At 37.1% G+C, this 14,176-nt stretch overlaps 1 protein-coding gene across 1 annotated transcript; it reads right to left on the bottom strand.

The window, feature by feature from the left end:
• Positions 1–13,237: 13,237 nt before the first annotated feature.
• On the bottom strand, positions 13,238–14,176 carry LOC116593546 (olfactory receptor 8S1-like). Its single transcript, XM_032347840.1, has one exon. The coding sequence runs from the start codon at positions 14,174–14,176 to the stop codon at positions 13,238–13,240; it is 939 nt and encodes a 312-aa protein (XP_032203731.1).

Here is a 14,176-nt window from a genome sequence, read left to right as displayed (position 1 = left end):
TCTTTCCATAGTTTGGCGACTGTGGCCATTGCTGCTATAAACATTGGGGTACAGATGGCCCTTCTTTTCACGACATCTGTATCCTTGGGGTAAATACCCAGGAGTGCAATTGCAGGGTCATAGGGAAGCTCTATTTTTAATTTCTTGAGGAATCTCCACACTGTTCTCCAAACATATTTCTAAAGGCAAGGGAAACAAAAACAAAATGTACTATTGGGACTTCATCAAGATAAAAAGCTTCTGCACAGAAAAGAGAACAGTCAACAAAACTAAAAGGCAACCTACAAAATGGAAGAAGATATTTGCAAATGACATAACAGATTAAGGGCTGATATCCAAGATCTATAAAGAATTTCCCAAACTCAGCACCCCAAAAACCAAATAGTCCAGTTAGGAAATGGGCAGAAAACGTGGGCAGACACTTCTCCATGGAAGACATACAAATGGCTAACAGACACATGAAAAATTGCTCCACACCATTTTCCATCAAGGAAGTCTGAGTCAAAACCACAATGAGATACCACCTCACACCAGTTAGAATGGCCAACTTTAACAAGACAGAGAACAAAAAATGTTGAGGAGGATGTGGAGAAAGGGAGCCCTCTTATACTGTTGGTGGGAATTCAAGCTGGTGCAGCCATTCTGGAAAAGAGTATGGAGTTTCCTCAAGAAATTAAAAGTAGAGTTATGACCCAGCAATTGCACTACTAGGTATTTATCCCAAAGTTACAGATGTAGTGAAAAGAAGGGGCACCTGCATCCCAATGTTCATATCAGCAATGCCCACAATAGCCAAACTGTGGAAGAGATCTTCAACAGATGAATGGATAAAGAAGATATGGTTCATACATACAATGGAATATTACTCAGCCATCAGGAAGGATGAATCCTACCATTTGCATTGACATGGATGGAACTGGAAGGGATTATGTTAAGTGAAATAAGTCAAACAGAAGGGGAATTATCATATGATTTCACTCATATGTGGAACATAAGGAATAGTGTGGAGGACCACAGCGAAGGGAGGGAAACCTGAATGGGAAGAAATCAGAGAGGGAGAAAATCATGAGGCACTCTGGACCACTGCAAACCAACTGTAGGTTACAGAAAGGAGGGGTGTGAGGGGATAGGGTAACTGAGTGATAGGCATTAAGAAGGGCACATATAAAATATACATATTTTATATGTGAGCACTGGGTGTTATAAGCAACTATGGATCATTGAACACTATGTCAAAAACCAATAATGTACTATATGTTGGCTAATTGAACTTAATTAAAAAATAAAGAAACATAAAGATATATTTTTCTGTGAAAGCAAATTTGTTTTCCCATATCCTATGGTACCGAGATCCTGTCTTGGGCATCTGCTTATCAAAGAGAATTTTAAATAACCAGAATGAGCTGCAGTAATAATGACAATGATATGGAAGAGTCCCTGCCTATAGAAATTTTGACCATCTAATGAGGGTAATATCTCTGACAAGGAAGTAGTGGAGAAAAGTGTTATGTATTGAAATGGCAGTATGCAAAAGGCAAATTGATGTAGACAGAAGACACTTCTGAACCAGCATACTTGAAGATGAGTGGTCAAATGGTCAGTTTGAATAGCTAAAAATGGTATAATTTATATGGGAAAAATAATAAATTTAGTGATTTGAAACTGAAATCATTTACAGATGAGAACTAGAGGTAGGCAGAGGTAAATTATCTGTGATTTTATATGTCATGTTAAGTAAAGTAACTTGGAATTTTACTTCTCCAAGAACTACACATAAGGCTTTGATCTTTGAAGAATACAGGCATATTTTTATATGTATATGTATACATATGTATATGTATATGTATATATAAAATATGTATATTTTTATATGTAACACTGTATCATATGCATAGAAGATGGATTTGAAGTGAGCAGAGCCACTAGAAAGGAGATGGACTAGAAGGAAGTCTATATTTTAATTCTGAAATAATGAATGTCTGAATTAGGGCTATGGTAAAAGGGATAGAAAAATCCTGAGAAGTTCAGTTCTAACCATTTCTGGATATTTAAGGTAAATGAAAGAGGGGAGTCAGAATTATATCCAAGTTTTAAACTTGAAGGAACTTATAGATGCTAATACCACCAAATATTACAATGATTGTATCCCGCAAAGTGGTGAACTTGAAATTCCCAAATACTACTGCTACATAATTCTAATTCTGGTCAATCGAATATGAAACTAAAAAAAAAAAAGAGATCTTAAATGATTGATTAGGAAAGTTAAAGAAATAATCTGAGGCCACATGAAAGTAAAATGGTCAGTCCAGGAGGATAAATAAGCTCTAAAGCATCTGATAACCTGGGGCATCTGTGGATCTGGATGGTCTAGAGCAGAGGCTGGCAAACTATGACCATAGGCCAAATAAGGCTCACTGCCTATGAAATTTCATAGAACAGCCATGCTCATTCTTTTGGCTATTGTCTGTGATTCATTTTGTGAAAAAATGGCAGAGTTGAATAGTAGCAACAGGGGCTTTATGATTCTCAAAATAAAAAATATGTGCTGGGGACACCTGGGTGGCTCAGTGGGTTAAGCCTCTGCCCCCGGTTCAAGTTATGATCTCAGGGTCCTGGGATCGAGCCCTGCATTGGGCTCTCTGCTCAGCAGAGAGCCTGCATCCCCCTTCCCCTCTGCCTGCCTCTCTGCCTTCTTGTGATCTCTCTCTCCCTGTCTGTCAAATAAATAAATAAAAAAACTTAAAAAAAATTATATGTGCTGTTTAGCCCTTTGCATAGAAAGTTTGCCAACCTCTGGCTTAGAGTTGCACTGCCTAATATGGTAGCCAGTAGCCTGATGTGTTCATTTAAATTAAAAATAATTAAAACTAATTTTAATTTTAATTGTCTTTAATTTAAATTTTGAATTTAATTCAAATTTAATTTAATTACATTTAAATTAAATGAACACATGAGACTAATGGCTACAATCTTGGAACACTGAAAAAATAAAATAAAATTAAAAAATAATAATAATTAAAATGAAATAAAATGAAAAATTTAATTCCTCATTCACATTAGATACATTTCAAGTGCTCAATAGGTGCATATAACTGGTGGTGCCTGTACCAGACAAGACTTTTTTTTTTTTCAGACAAGGCTTTTAAAGAACATTTCCATCATTACAGAAAGTTCTATTGGATGACATTGGTCTTAAACTTAGACGGTCAAGTAGTGATGGGCACAGAACCTTGGGTCCATGGAGGGAGATAAATGGGTGGCCTTCTCCTTCCCTTTCTTGATGTCCCTTCTCCCATCCATGTACCCAGTGCCCTCAAAAATCTCTTTGCAGGGGCGCCTGGGTGGCTCAGTGGGTTAAGCCGCCGCCTTCAGCTCAGGTCATGATCACAGGGTCCTGGGATGGAGCCCCGCATCCGGCTCTCTGCTCAGCAGGGAGCCTGCTTCCTCCTCTCTCTCTGCCTGCCTCTCTGCCTGCTTCTCTGCCTGCTTGTCATCTCTCTCTGTCAAATAAATAAATAAAAAATCTTAAAAAAAAATCTCTCTGCAGAGCTCCTCTTCTACCACCTCCTTGAATGTTCAGAAGCTGGACAAATTGTCTAAGAACAATCCGACGAGGAAATTTTCTGAAAGAAGAAAATGTTTTTCTTAATGGTCAATTCCTTTAGTGATATATTCATTTCCCGAGCATACATACAATCTTGGTTACACACACAGACCGTGACATAGGTGAATCTTGGTATTCCAAGGAATACGTTGGAGCTTTTCAAAGCCCCCTATGGACATCTCATTCCCCAGCTTTTCATTTTAAGGTTTTAGATTAACCTATTGTTTTTCCCAACTCTTATCTATTTCCTTAGACAGGTGTGATGTTGACTAATTGCCTCTGATTTTTATCAACAAACTTCCTTGGAGAAAATACTATTCATACTCTGCAGTCTTGTGAGTGATATCTTCCAGGGAATCACCAGACAGGTAAAATGATGACTGTTCTCTGGCAATGGGGGCGGGGGTCCTTGAAGGAACTCCAACCCCATTCCTCCCTCTCCAGAGGTTACTTGTCAGTTAATTTTTACCATGATTGAGAGACATTGGTTTTCACATCTACGGAAGAGTGGGGGAGGGTGGGAAGAGAGCGGGGCAAACAACGTACCACAACGATCTCTGCTTTTAAAAAGATTCAGCGTGTGGGATGAGTACAATGAGAAAATTATAAAAGATATTATAAAAGGTTTTATTACAAGTCTCTGTTCCTGTGAGACTTTTTTTTACAGATCATTATAAACTTTGTGTTGATAAGGAATAGTTGAAGCATTGCTACAATAAATAACTGGACAAAATAGATCAATAAGGAATGTTAATTGTCTACAATTTGTAAATTAAAATCTATTTTAGTTACAATGCTTAAAGTTAGTAATTTAATATATTGCACTCTCCCTTCAAAAAAAAAGCATATTGCATGTTATTGGAAGTTTTCTTGATATGATGTATATAATCAATTTGACTGTCTATGTCATTCAGCTTGAAATAAAAAACAATAAGAATAATTAAAAAAGAGATTCAGCCACTTTTCTTCATTAAATGTCTCAAGAATTGCTGCAAGCCTTTGGTAAATTCCAGAGTTTTGAAGAAGTTGCTTCTGACCGTTTTTGCCTGTCCTCTTTGTCTTTAGAGAGGAGATAAAGTTAGGAGGATCTAATTCCACCATTTTTGCAGAATTCCTTCATCAAATATATTTTGTATATTGCCTTTGTGTTCCTGGATGTTTTTTCCCCCACTTTTTTTTTTAAATTTTATTTTTTCAGTGTTCCAAGATTCATTGTTTTTTTGTTTTTTTAAAAATTATTATTTTCTTATTTTTTTATTTTTTTCATTTATTTATTTTCAGCATAACAGTATCATTATTTTTTTTCACCACACCCAGTGCTCCATGCAATCTGTGCCCTCTATAATACCCACCACCTGGTACCCCGACCTCCCCCCACCGCCGCCACTTCAAACCCCTCAGATTGTTTTTCAGAGTCCATAGTCTCTCATGATTCACCTCCTCTTCCAATTTACCCCAACCCCCTTCTCTCTAACTCCCCATGTCCTCCATGCTTTTTGTTATGCTCCACAAATAAGTGAAACCATATGATAATTGACTCTCTCTGCTTGACTGATTTCACTCAGCATAATCTCTTCCAGTCCCGTCCATGTTGTTACAAAAGTTGGGTACTCATCCTTTCTGATGGAGGCATAATACTCCATAGTGTATATGGACCACATCTTCCTTATCCATTCGTCCCTTGAAGGGCATCTTGGTTCTTTCCACAGTTTGGTGACCATGGCCATTGCTGCTATAAACATTGGGGTACAGATGACCCTTCTTTTCACTACATCTGTATCTTTGGGGTAAATATCCAGGAGTGCAATGGCAGGGTCATAGGGAAGTTCTATTTTTAATTTCTTGAGGAATCTCTACACTGTTCTCCAAAGAGGCTGCACCAACTTGCATTCCCACCAACAGTGGGAGAGGGTTCCCCTTTCTCCACATCCCCTCCAACACATGTTGTTTCCTGTCTTGCTAATTTTGGCCATTCTAACTGGTGTAAGGTGGTATCTCAATGTGGTTTTAATTTGAATCTCCCTGATGGCTAGTGATGATGAACATTTTTTCATGTGTCTGATAGTCATTTGTATGTCTTCATTGGAGAAGTGTCTGTCCATATCATCTGCCCATTTTTTGATATGATTGTCTGTTTTGTGTGTGTTGAGTTTGAGGAGTTCTTTATAGATCCTGGATATCAACCTTTTATCTGTACTGTCATTTGCAAATATCTTCTCCCATTCCATGGGTTGCCTCTTTGTTTTCTTGACTGATTTTGGGAAGAAAGTCACAAAGGTGAAATACTCTTTACATCACATCATAACAGGGAGTACATGATAAAAACATGATTTATTACTGATGATGTTATGCTTTATCACTTGATTAAAATGGTATCTGCCAGGCCTGTCCCCTGTAATTATTTTTCCCTTTCTGTACTCTGTTGTTTGGAAGTGAGTCACTGAGTCCAGACCATACTAAAAAGGAGGAGAATTAAAGCATTGCCTCCTGGAAGTAAGACTCTTTACATATATTATTTGGAATCCTGTAATATTTGTTCCTTATCTCTGATTTATTCATTTATTCAATCCTTTATTTATAAAGGAATAGATTCATGCATATGTATATTATTTTCTGGGGTATATCCAATATTATTGCTATTTATTTGTTGCTCAAATAGTTTCATATGTGGGCATTGGGAGTTCTTTCAGATTGGCTCCCATGTCATTTTGACATGCTGTGATCACTTTATTTTTTTTAAACATGATCTTACTTCTGGCACTATAAAATGCCCTAGGTTCATCTTGTGTTTTCTTGTCCCAGCCCTAGAATCAAGGAGCCTTGTTTCCTTTTGTTAGAAAATGGTATTTAAAAATCAGGATCTGCGGGCGCCTGGGTGGCTCAGTGGGTTAAGCCGCTGCCTTCGGCTCAGGTCATGATCTCGGGGTCCTGGGATCGAGTCCCGCATCAGGCTCTCTGCTCAGCAGGAGCCTGCTTCCTCCTCTCTCTCTCTGCCTACCTCTCTGCCTACTCGTGATCTCTCTCTGTCAAATAAATAAATAAAATCTTTAAAAAAAAAAAAAGAAAAAAAAATAAAAATCAGGATCTGATTCAACACTTACATCCAACACCTGATACTGTAAATTTTGCTCCTGAAACTAATATTACAATGTATGTTAACTAAATGGAATTTAATAAAAACTAGGACAGACAAATAGCCCCCAAGATCTGTGTGCTGTGTGTTCTCATTGCTATTGAGGGGTCACCACTTCTCGACCCTTCAGTGGATATAGCTAGGAAATGATTATATGCATTCTAACTCAGGTATGCACATATATCCATTTTCTGGCTCTATCTATGTATATATTAGCACAATTATGATCTCATACTGATATTCTTTGAATCAAATTCAGCACCACAAAGTTATTTATAGTCTTCCCTCCTTGGTTATTTGTACTTTCTCTGATAGTGAGAAATCTGGCTTGCATTATCTACAATTTATTTACTTATTTTTTTCAACTCTTTTCCTTATTGATTATCTACTTGTAATAGTCATTACTGGTCTTCAACTATAACTTCTCACTTCATATCTATCAATTTTTGCCATATATATAGACTTATGGATATGTACATATATACATTCTTCTACAGATATAATATATATATAATTATATATGTTACAATACTACATATAGCTTCAGAATAGTGTTTAATAATTTACAGAATTGTCTGCAAATTTAGGTGGTTATTAAAATTACAAAGACTATCAAAGTATATTTATATTACATTGGAAAGTAAAGATAATGGAATACGGGATTATGGACACTGTTGGCAAATGGAAGTTAAAATTGTCAGAAATGAAAACAGTGGTTTAGAAAATACTCATAAAAACTATTATTACCTAAAATTATTTTAAAATTGTGGCATTCTTTCTAAAAAGCAGCATTTGAAATAAATTTCATGTTCTGAATAAATTTTCTGAGCAAGAATTAAGGATTGTTCATTACAAACATGTGTTTCAGGATATCTAAAACATCTGTGAGATTAAAGGTATTAATATTGCTATTTGAGATAAGATCTATGCACCATAAAATTAACCATTTTTTTAAAGATTTTATTTGAGAGACAGCACAGGAACAGAGAGAGGGACAGAGACAGAGAGAGAAGCAGGTTCCCAGCCAAGCAGGGAGCCCAATGCAGGGCTCAATACCAGGGTCCAGGAATCATGACCTGAACTGAATTGAGCCACCCAGGTGCCCCATTCTGATGAAGTCCCAATAGTTTATTTTTGCTTTCATTTCCCTTGCCTCAGGAGACATACTTAGTAATAAGTGTTGCAGCTGAGGTAAAAGAGGTTATAGTTGGTGTTCTCTAGAATTTTAATGGCTTCCTATCTCACATTTAGGTCTGTCAACAATTTTGAATTTATTTTTGTGTATGCTGTAAGAAAGTGGTCCAGTTTCATTATTTTGCATGTTGCTGTCCAGTTTTCCTAACCCCATTTATTGCAGAGACTGTTTTTTTTCCATTGGATATTCTTTCTTGCTTTGTTGAAGATTTATTGACTATATAGTTGTGGGTCCATTTTTGGGTTTTCTATTTTGGTCCATTGATGTACGTGTCTATTTTTGTGCCAGTCTCATATTGGTTTGTAATATAACTTGAATCTGGAGTTGTGATAGTCCCAGCTTTGTTTTTCTATTTCAAGATTGCTTTTGCTATTCAGGGTCTTTGTGGTTCCATAAAAATTTTAGGATTATTTGTTCTAGCTCTGTGAAAAATGTTGATGGCATTTTGATAGGGATTGCATTAAATCTGTAGATTGCTTTGAGTAGTATGGATATTTTAACAATATTTGTTCTTCTGATTCATGAGCATAGAAGCCTTTCCATTTCTTTGTGTCATCTTCAATTTCTTTCATCAGTATTTTATAGTTTTCAGAGTACAGATCTTTCACTTATTTGGTTAGGTTTATTCCTAGTATCTTATTGTTTTTGGTACAATTATAAATGGGGTATATTCCTTAACCTCTCTTTATTCTGCTTCATTATTAGTGTACAGAAATGGAACACATTTCTGTATGTTGTTTTTGTATCTGTGACTTTACTGAATTCATGTAACAGTTCTAGAAATTTTTTTTTGTGGAATCTTTAGGGTTTTCTATATAGAGTATCACATCATCTGTAAATAGGGAAAGTTTGACTTCTTTGCCAATTTGGATGTTCTATTTCTTTTTGTTGTCTAATTACTGTGGCTAGGACTTCCAGTGTTATTTTAAATAACAGTGGTGAGATTGGACATCTCTGTTTTGTTCATGACTATAGAGTAAAAGCTCTTGGTTTTTTCCCACTGAGGATGATATTAGCTGTGGAATTTCCACATATAGCCTTTCTTATATTGAGGTATATTCCCTCTAATCCTACTTTGTTGAGGGTTTTTTTTTTATTATGAATGGATGTTATACTTTGTCAGATGCTTTTTCTGCATCAGTTGAAAGTATCATATGGTTCTTATCCTTTCTTTTATTAATGTGCTGCACCACCTTGATTGAGTTGTGAATATAAAACTGTACAACAAAAGAAACAATTAACAAAACTAAACTAAAATCAACAAAACTAAAAGGCAACCTTCAGAGTGGGATAAGATAATTGCAAATGACATGTCTGATAAAGGGTTAGTATCCAAAATATATGAAGAACTTATCAAACTTAACACCCTGAAAACAAATAATCCAATTAAAAACAGGCAGGAGAAATGAATAGACATTTTTCTAAAGAAGATATACTGATGCCCAACAGAAACATGAAAAGATGTTTAACATCATTCATCATCAGGGAAATATGAATCAAAACTATAGTGAGATGGGGCACCTAGGCAGCTCAGTTGGTTAAGCATCTGCCTTCAGCTCAGGTGATGATCTGAGGCTCCTGGGATCAAGCCCTCCCTCTGCCTCCCTGCTCAGCTGGGTGCCTACTCTCCTTCTACTTCCTTCTCATGTTCTTTCTCTCTTATGATCTCTCTCTCTCAAATAAATGAATAAAATATTAAAAAAAACTACAGTGAGATATTACCTCACACCTGTCAGAATGGCTAAAATTTACAACACAAGAAACAATAGGTGTTGGCAAGGTTGCAGAGAAATGGGAACCCTCCCACTCTGTTGGTAGGAATGCAAACTGGTGCAGCTATTCTGGAAAATAGTACGGACGGTCCTCAAAACTTTGAAAATAGAACTACCTTATGATCCAGCAGTTGTACAACTAGGCACCTATCCAAAGAATACAAAAATACTAATTTGAAGGGATACATGCTCCCTGGATGTTTATAGCTATCTACAATAGCCAAATTGTGGAAACAGACCAAATGTCTACTGACTGATGAATGGATAAAGAAGATGTGGTATATATACACAATGGAATATTACTCAGCCATAAAAAGGAATGAAATCTTGCCATTTGCAATGACATGGATAAAGCTAGAGTATATTAGGCTAAGTGAAATAAGTCAGTCAAAGAAAGACAAATACCATATAATTTCATTCATATGTGGAATTTAAGAAACAAAATAAATGAGCATAGGGAAAAAATGAGAGAAAGGCAAACCAAGATACAGACTCTAGACTACAGAGAATAAACTGAGAGGGGAGGTGAGTGGGGGATGGGTTAAATAGGTGCTGGGGATTAAGGAGGGCACTTGTGATGAGCACCAGGTGTTGTATGGACATGCTGAATAACTAAATTGTATAACTGAAACTAATATTACACTGTATGTTAACTAACTGAAATTTTAATAAAAACTTTTTAAAAAAGTACACAATTCAATATTGCTTGGTATATTCGCAATGCTGTGTAACCACTACCTCTCTCTAGAGCCAAGACATTTTCATCAGCTCAAAAAAACCCCAAAAAACCAACAAAAAAACAAAACACACCCTCGTACACATTAAGCAACAACTCTCCATTCTTCCTTCCTTTACAACTATCAATCTGCTTTTTGTGTCTGGATATACTCATTCTGCTATAATATCAGAGTAAAATAATGAGTTAGTTCTTCTAAACCATTGAAATTTACTGCTGGATTATCTACATCATAATTTCTGTTCTACATTCCAGGGTAGGCCTTGTCAGAAGGTACATTTGGACTCTAAACCCCTAACCTGAGAAAAGTTTTGGTTAGGAACCAAATCTGAAAACTTCCGTCTTAGGCGTAAATGTATAGAATCCCTTACTGAAACAAGCAGCTGTCAATGCTAGCAGTTTTAGACAAATAACAGCTGAGTGCCAAAACCAGGGCTCTGATTGGTGATAACTTCTTATAGATGAAGAGAAGCAAACCACAACAAACATATATCATAATTCTGTTTTTAAAGTTCAGAATAGGTAAAACTAAGTTAGACAAAGAAAACAAAAGAAAATGATTAACAAGTTCAGAGTAGCAGGCAGTTTTGGGGAGTAAAGAAGAGATGGCAAAATGAATAATTTCTTAAGATGAATAGTATGTATGTATGCATTTCATAATCATTATTTAATTAGAATATATATGTTTGCTCAACTTATGGAAATGACATATTTTCCATAAGGATAAAGTGATAAAAATAATAGAATAAAGGTTATTTATTGCAAAGGTTTTAAGTAAAAAAGCAAAGAACATGATGAAACTAGGGTAAAACTGAAAAACTTAGCATGAACTGTCACATTGCAAGCTTCTGTATCTGGCATATTTGCTGGCTTTGTTTATTTGTTTGTTTTTTTTTGTTACCTGTCTTATAGGAAGAGACTTCAGACCGGTTGAGGAAATGGTGAAAGTGGGAAATTAATATTGAGAATTTTCTTATGAATTCAACCTTTCAGCAAAAAGCACTCAGGTATATACTAGGACTGCTACCAGTTATTTATGTCTCTTGGGAAGGCCAATATAAAGGATATGCCAATATCCTCGAATTTCTGCAGGCCAGAAGAGCACAAAAATCCTTGAGAGAATGGTCAGAAGAGTTTCTCTAAGGTCTAAAGAAAATCCTTTAGGCCTTGAGACAGTAAAATAAGCAGTAGAGTAACACTGTAGGCATCAAGTTTACTTATTATAAAGGGAATTTAACTGAGTCTGTTGGTATCTTTCTTTCAATCATTTTCCGTCTGTGACATCTGTGCACTGACTATAACCAGCCTTCAATTCACGTGCAGGACTTTTCACTGTCCTTCACCCTAGGAAGCTTGACATTGGAGGGTCTGCTGGTGCTTCACCTTAGGTAACAGAATCCAAAGAAGGCCTTAAATACCCTATTGTTTGCAGAGGGAGATAATGCATTTAGCATTTTCTGGAGTATCAAATGAGAAGAGGCTGTTACTGTGAGTTATAAATGGCCAGATGGGGAGGAAGAGCCTTTATAATTGACAACTGGAATAAAATGAGTTTTTAAAAGAAGCTTGAGAAAAGTGCAAGCTAATTTTTTTTTTAAGAATGGGAGAGAGAAAGAGAAAGAGAGAGCACACACGTGATGGGGGGAGAGGGAAAGGGAAGCAGGGGGAGAGATAGAATCTTAAGCATCCCCTATGCCAAGCTTGGAACTCAATGTGGGATTCTCACAACCCTGAGATCATGATCTGAGCCATAAATCAAGAGTTGGACGCTCAAATGACTGAGTCACCCAGGTACCCCAAAAGTGCAAGCTAATATTACATGAATTAAGTGAATAGTTTGTACTTGGTTTTGCCCCTTTTTACTTAAATACAGTGGATTAGATAATTGTAAAATATGGATTAAATAAATCAGAAACAATGTGAGAATGAGTTTATGTTTTATAGGTAAAAGTGAATTATGTGGGAGTGATGCGCAGTGCCTTAAAGCCAGTAAACCACTGGTTCCTAAGCAGGGACCAGTTGTTTCACAGCTGAAAGATGGGAAACAAGGATGGTTTAGGATTCACTTGTGATGAGATCAAGACCAGATTATTTGTCTAGAGCTCATAGCCTGCACTCCATAAGAAAAAGAACAGGAGTAAGATTAGCTAATTGTAGAAAATACAATTCTGAGTGAAGACTATGTGAGAAATGAGGTTTCTAGAGACCCAGAGCCTTCTTGCAGCCTCTCACACTGGAGATCTGGCCACCATCCCGAACATACAGAAAAGTTCTTGGAAATTATGTGAGTCTGAGCTCTGCATCAATATGTTTATGTTTCCCTGCAGAACTTTCAGCTTTCCATACCTGTCTTCTAAAGACATCCAGTTGGAATTCTTTAACTTTCTTGCCATTTACCCTTATCTATAACTTTTCTTTCTTATAGATCCAGGACCCTACCTTCTTCTCAAAAGTGTATTCCCAAAAGTCAATACAAGTTATGATAGATTAGTGAGACTAATGATTTTACAAAATGAAAGCCTAAGATTAACTAGTTTAAGGTTAATGTTCTGTAATGAGAAAAATGAACAAATATGAATAACAAAACTCTCTAGATTAAGGTGGTTATTTCATAATTTGTTTGCCTTGAAAAGGAATTGAACCATTCTTCCTAAAATTTCTTTCAGTCATTTTCTAATGGACTTCTATTTTATGTTGCAGCATCTGCCATGGTAAGCATACCTTACTATTGTAAACTCACTGAATGTCCTTTTGTATGCAGATATATTCCAGTTCTCCACCATTTTCTGTTTTCAGTTCAGCACCCGATATGTTGCAAATACTTTTCCAAAGTTCTTGTCAGAGCTGCCTTCACCTTCTTGTTCTTCAGGCTATAGATGAGAGGATTCAGCATGGGAGTGACTACAGTATACTGCACAGAAAAGATTAGCTCAAGTGGGGAACCTGAATTTGGCATGAGATTGCGGAGCAAACCTGAACCATAGTAAAGGGTCACTGCGGTGAGGTGGGAGGAGCAGGTGGAGAAGGCCTTGCTTCTGCCTGTGGTGGAGCTGATGCTCAGAATGGTGGTGATAATACAGGCATAGGATAAGAAGACCAAAAGGAAGGTTCCTAGCCCATGCAGAAGAGTGGAGCAGAGCAAGGCAATGAGGTTTCTGGAGATATCAGAACAAGACAGTGAGAGGAGAGAGGGCATTTCACAGCTGAAGTGGGGGATGATTTGGGCCTTGCAGAAGACCATCTTCATAGCTAGGAAGATGTTGATGAATGCATCCAGAAAGCCCAGTCCCCAAGAGCCCCACGCAAGCTGCATATACAGTTGTTTACTCATGATCTGTCCATAGAGCAGAGGGTGGCAGATGGCAGCATAGCGGTCATAGGCCATTACAGAAAGCAGACAGGCTTCAGTTCCTGCAGCAACAAACACAAAGAAGACTTGAGTGAGGCAGCCCTCTACTGATATTGTTTTCTTCTGAGACAGAAGGTTCTCCAGCATCTTGGGCACAGTGACCGAAGAGAAGCAGATATCAACAAAAGAAAGGTGACTCAGGAAGAAGTACATGGGGGTGTGGAGGTGGAAATCAGCCCTTATCACCAGCAGCAGCATCAGGTTCCCCATGATAGTCAGCAAGTAAATCCCCAGGAAGAGCACAAAGAGTGCGGCCTGGATGTGGGGGTTGGCAGAGAGCCCAAGGAGGATAAACTCTGTGATTGTGCTGTAGTTCCCCAAGTCCAT

Source organism: Mustela erminea, chromosome 6 (genome assembly GCF_009829155.1).
Source record: "Mustela erminea isolate mMusErm1 chromosome 6, mMusErm1.Pri, whole genome shotgun sequence".
In the NCBI taxonomy this organism is placed as follows: domain Eukaryota; kingdom Metazoa; phylum Chordata; class Mammalia; order Carnivora; family Mustelidae; genus Mustela; species Mustela erminea.
The sequence above is the reverse complement of the archived record's forward strand: the minus strand, read 5'-3'. Positions and strand labels throughout refer to the sequence as shown.

Coding starts and splice junctions, on each gene's coding strand:
- LOC116593546 (XM_032347840.1), bottom strand. CDS start 14,176: ATGGACTTGGGGAACTACAGCACAATCACAGAGTTTATCCTCCTTGGG.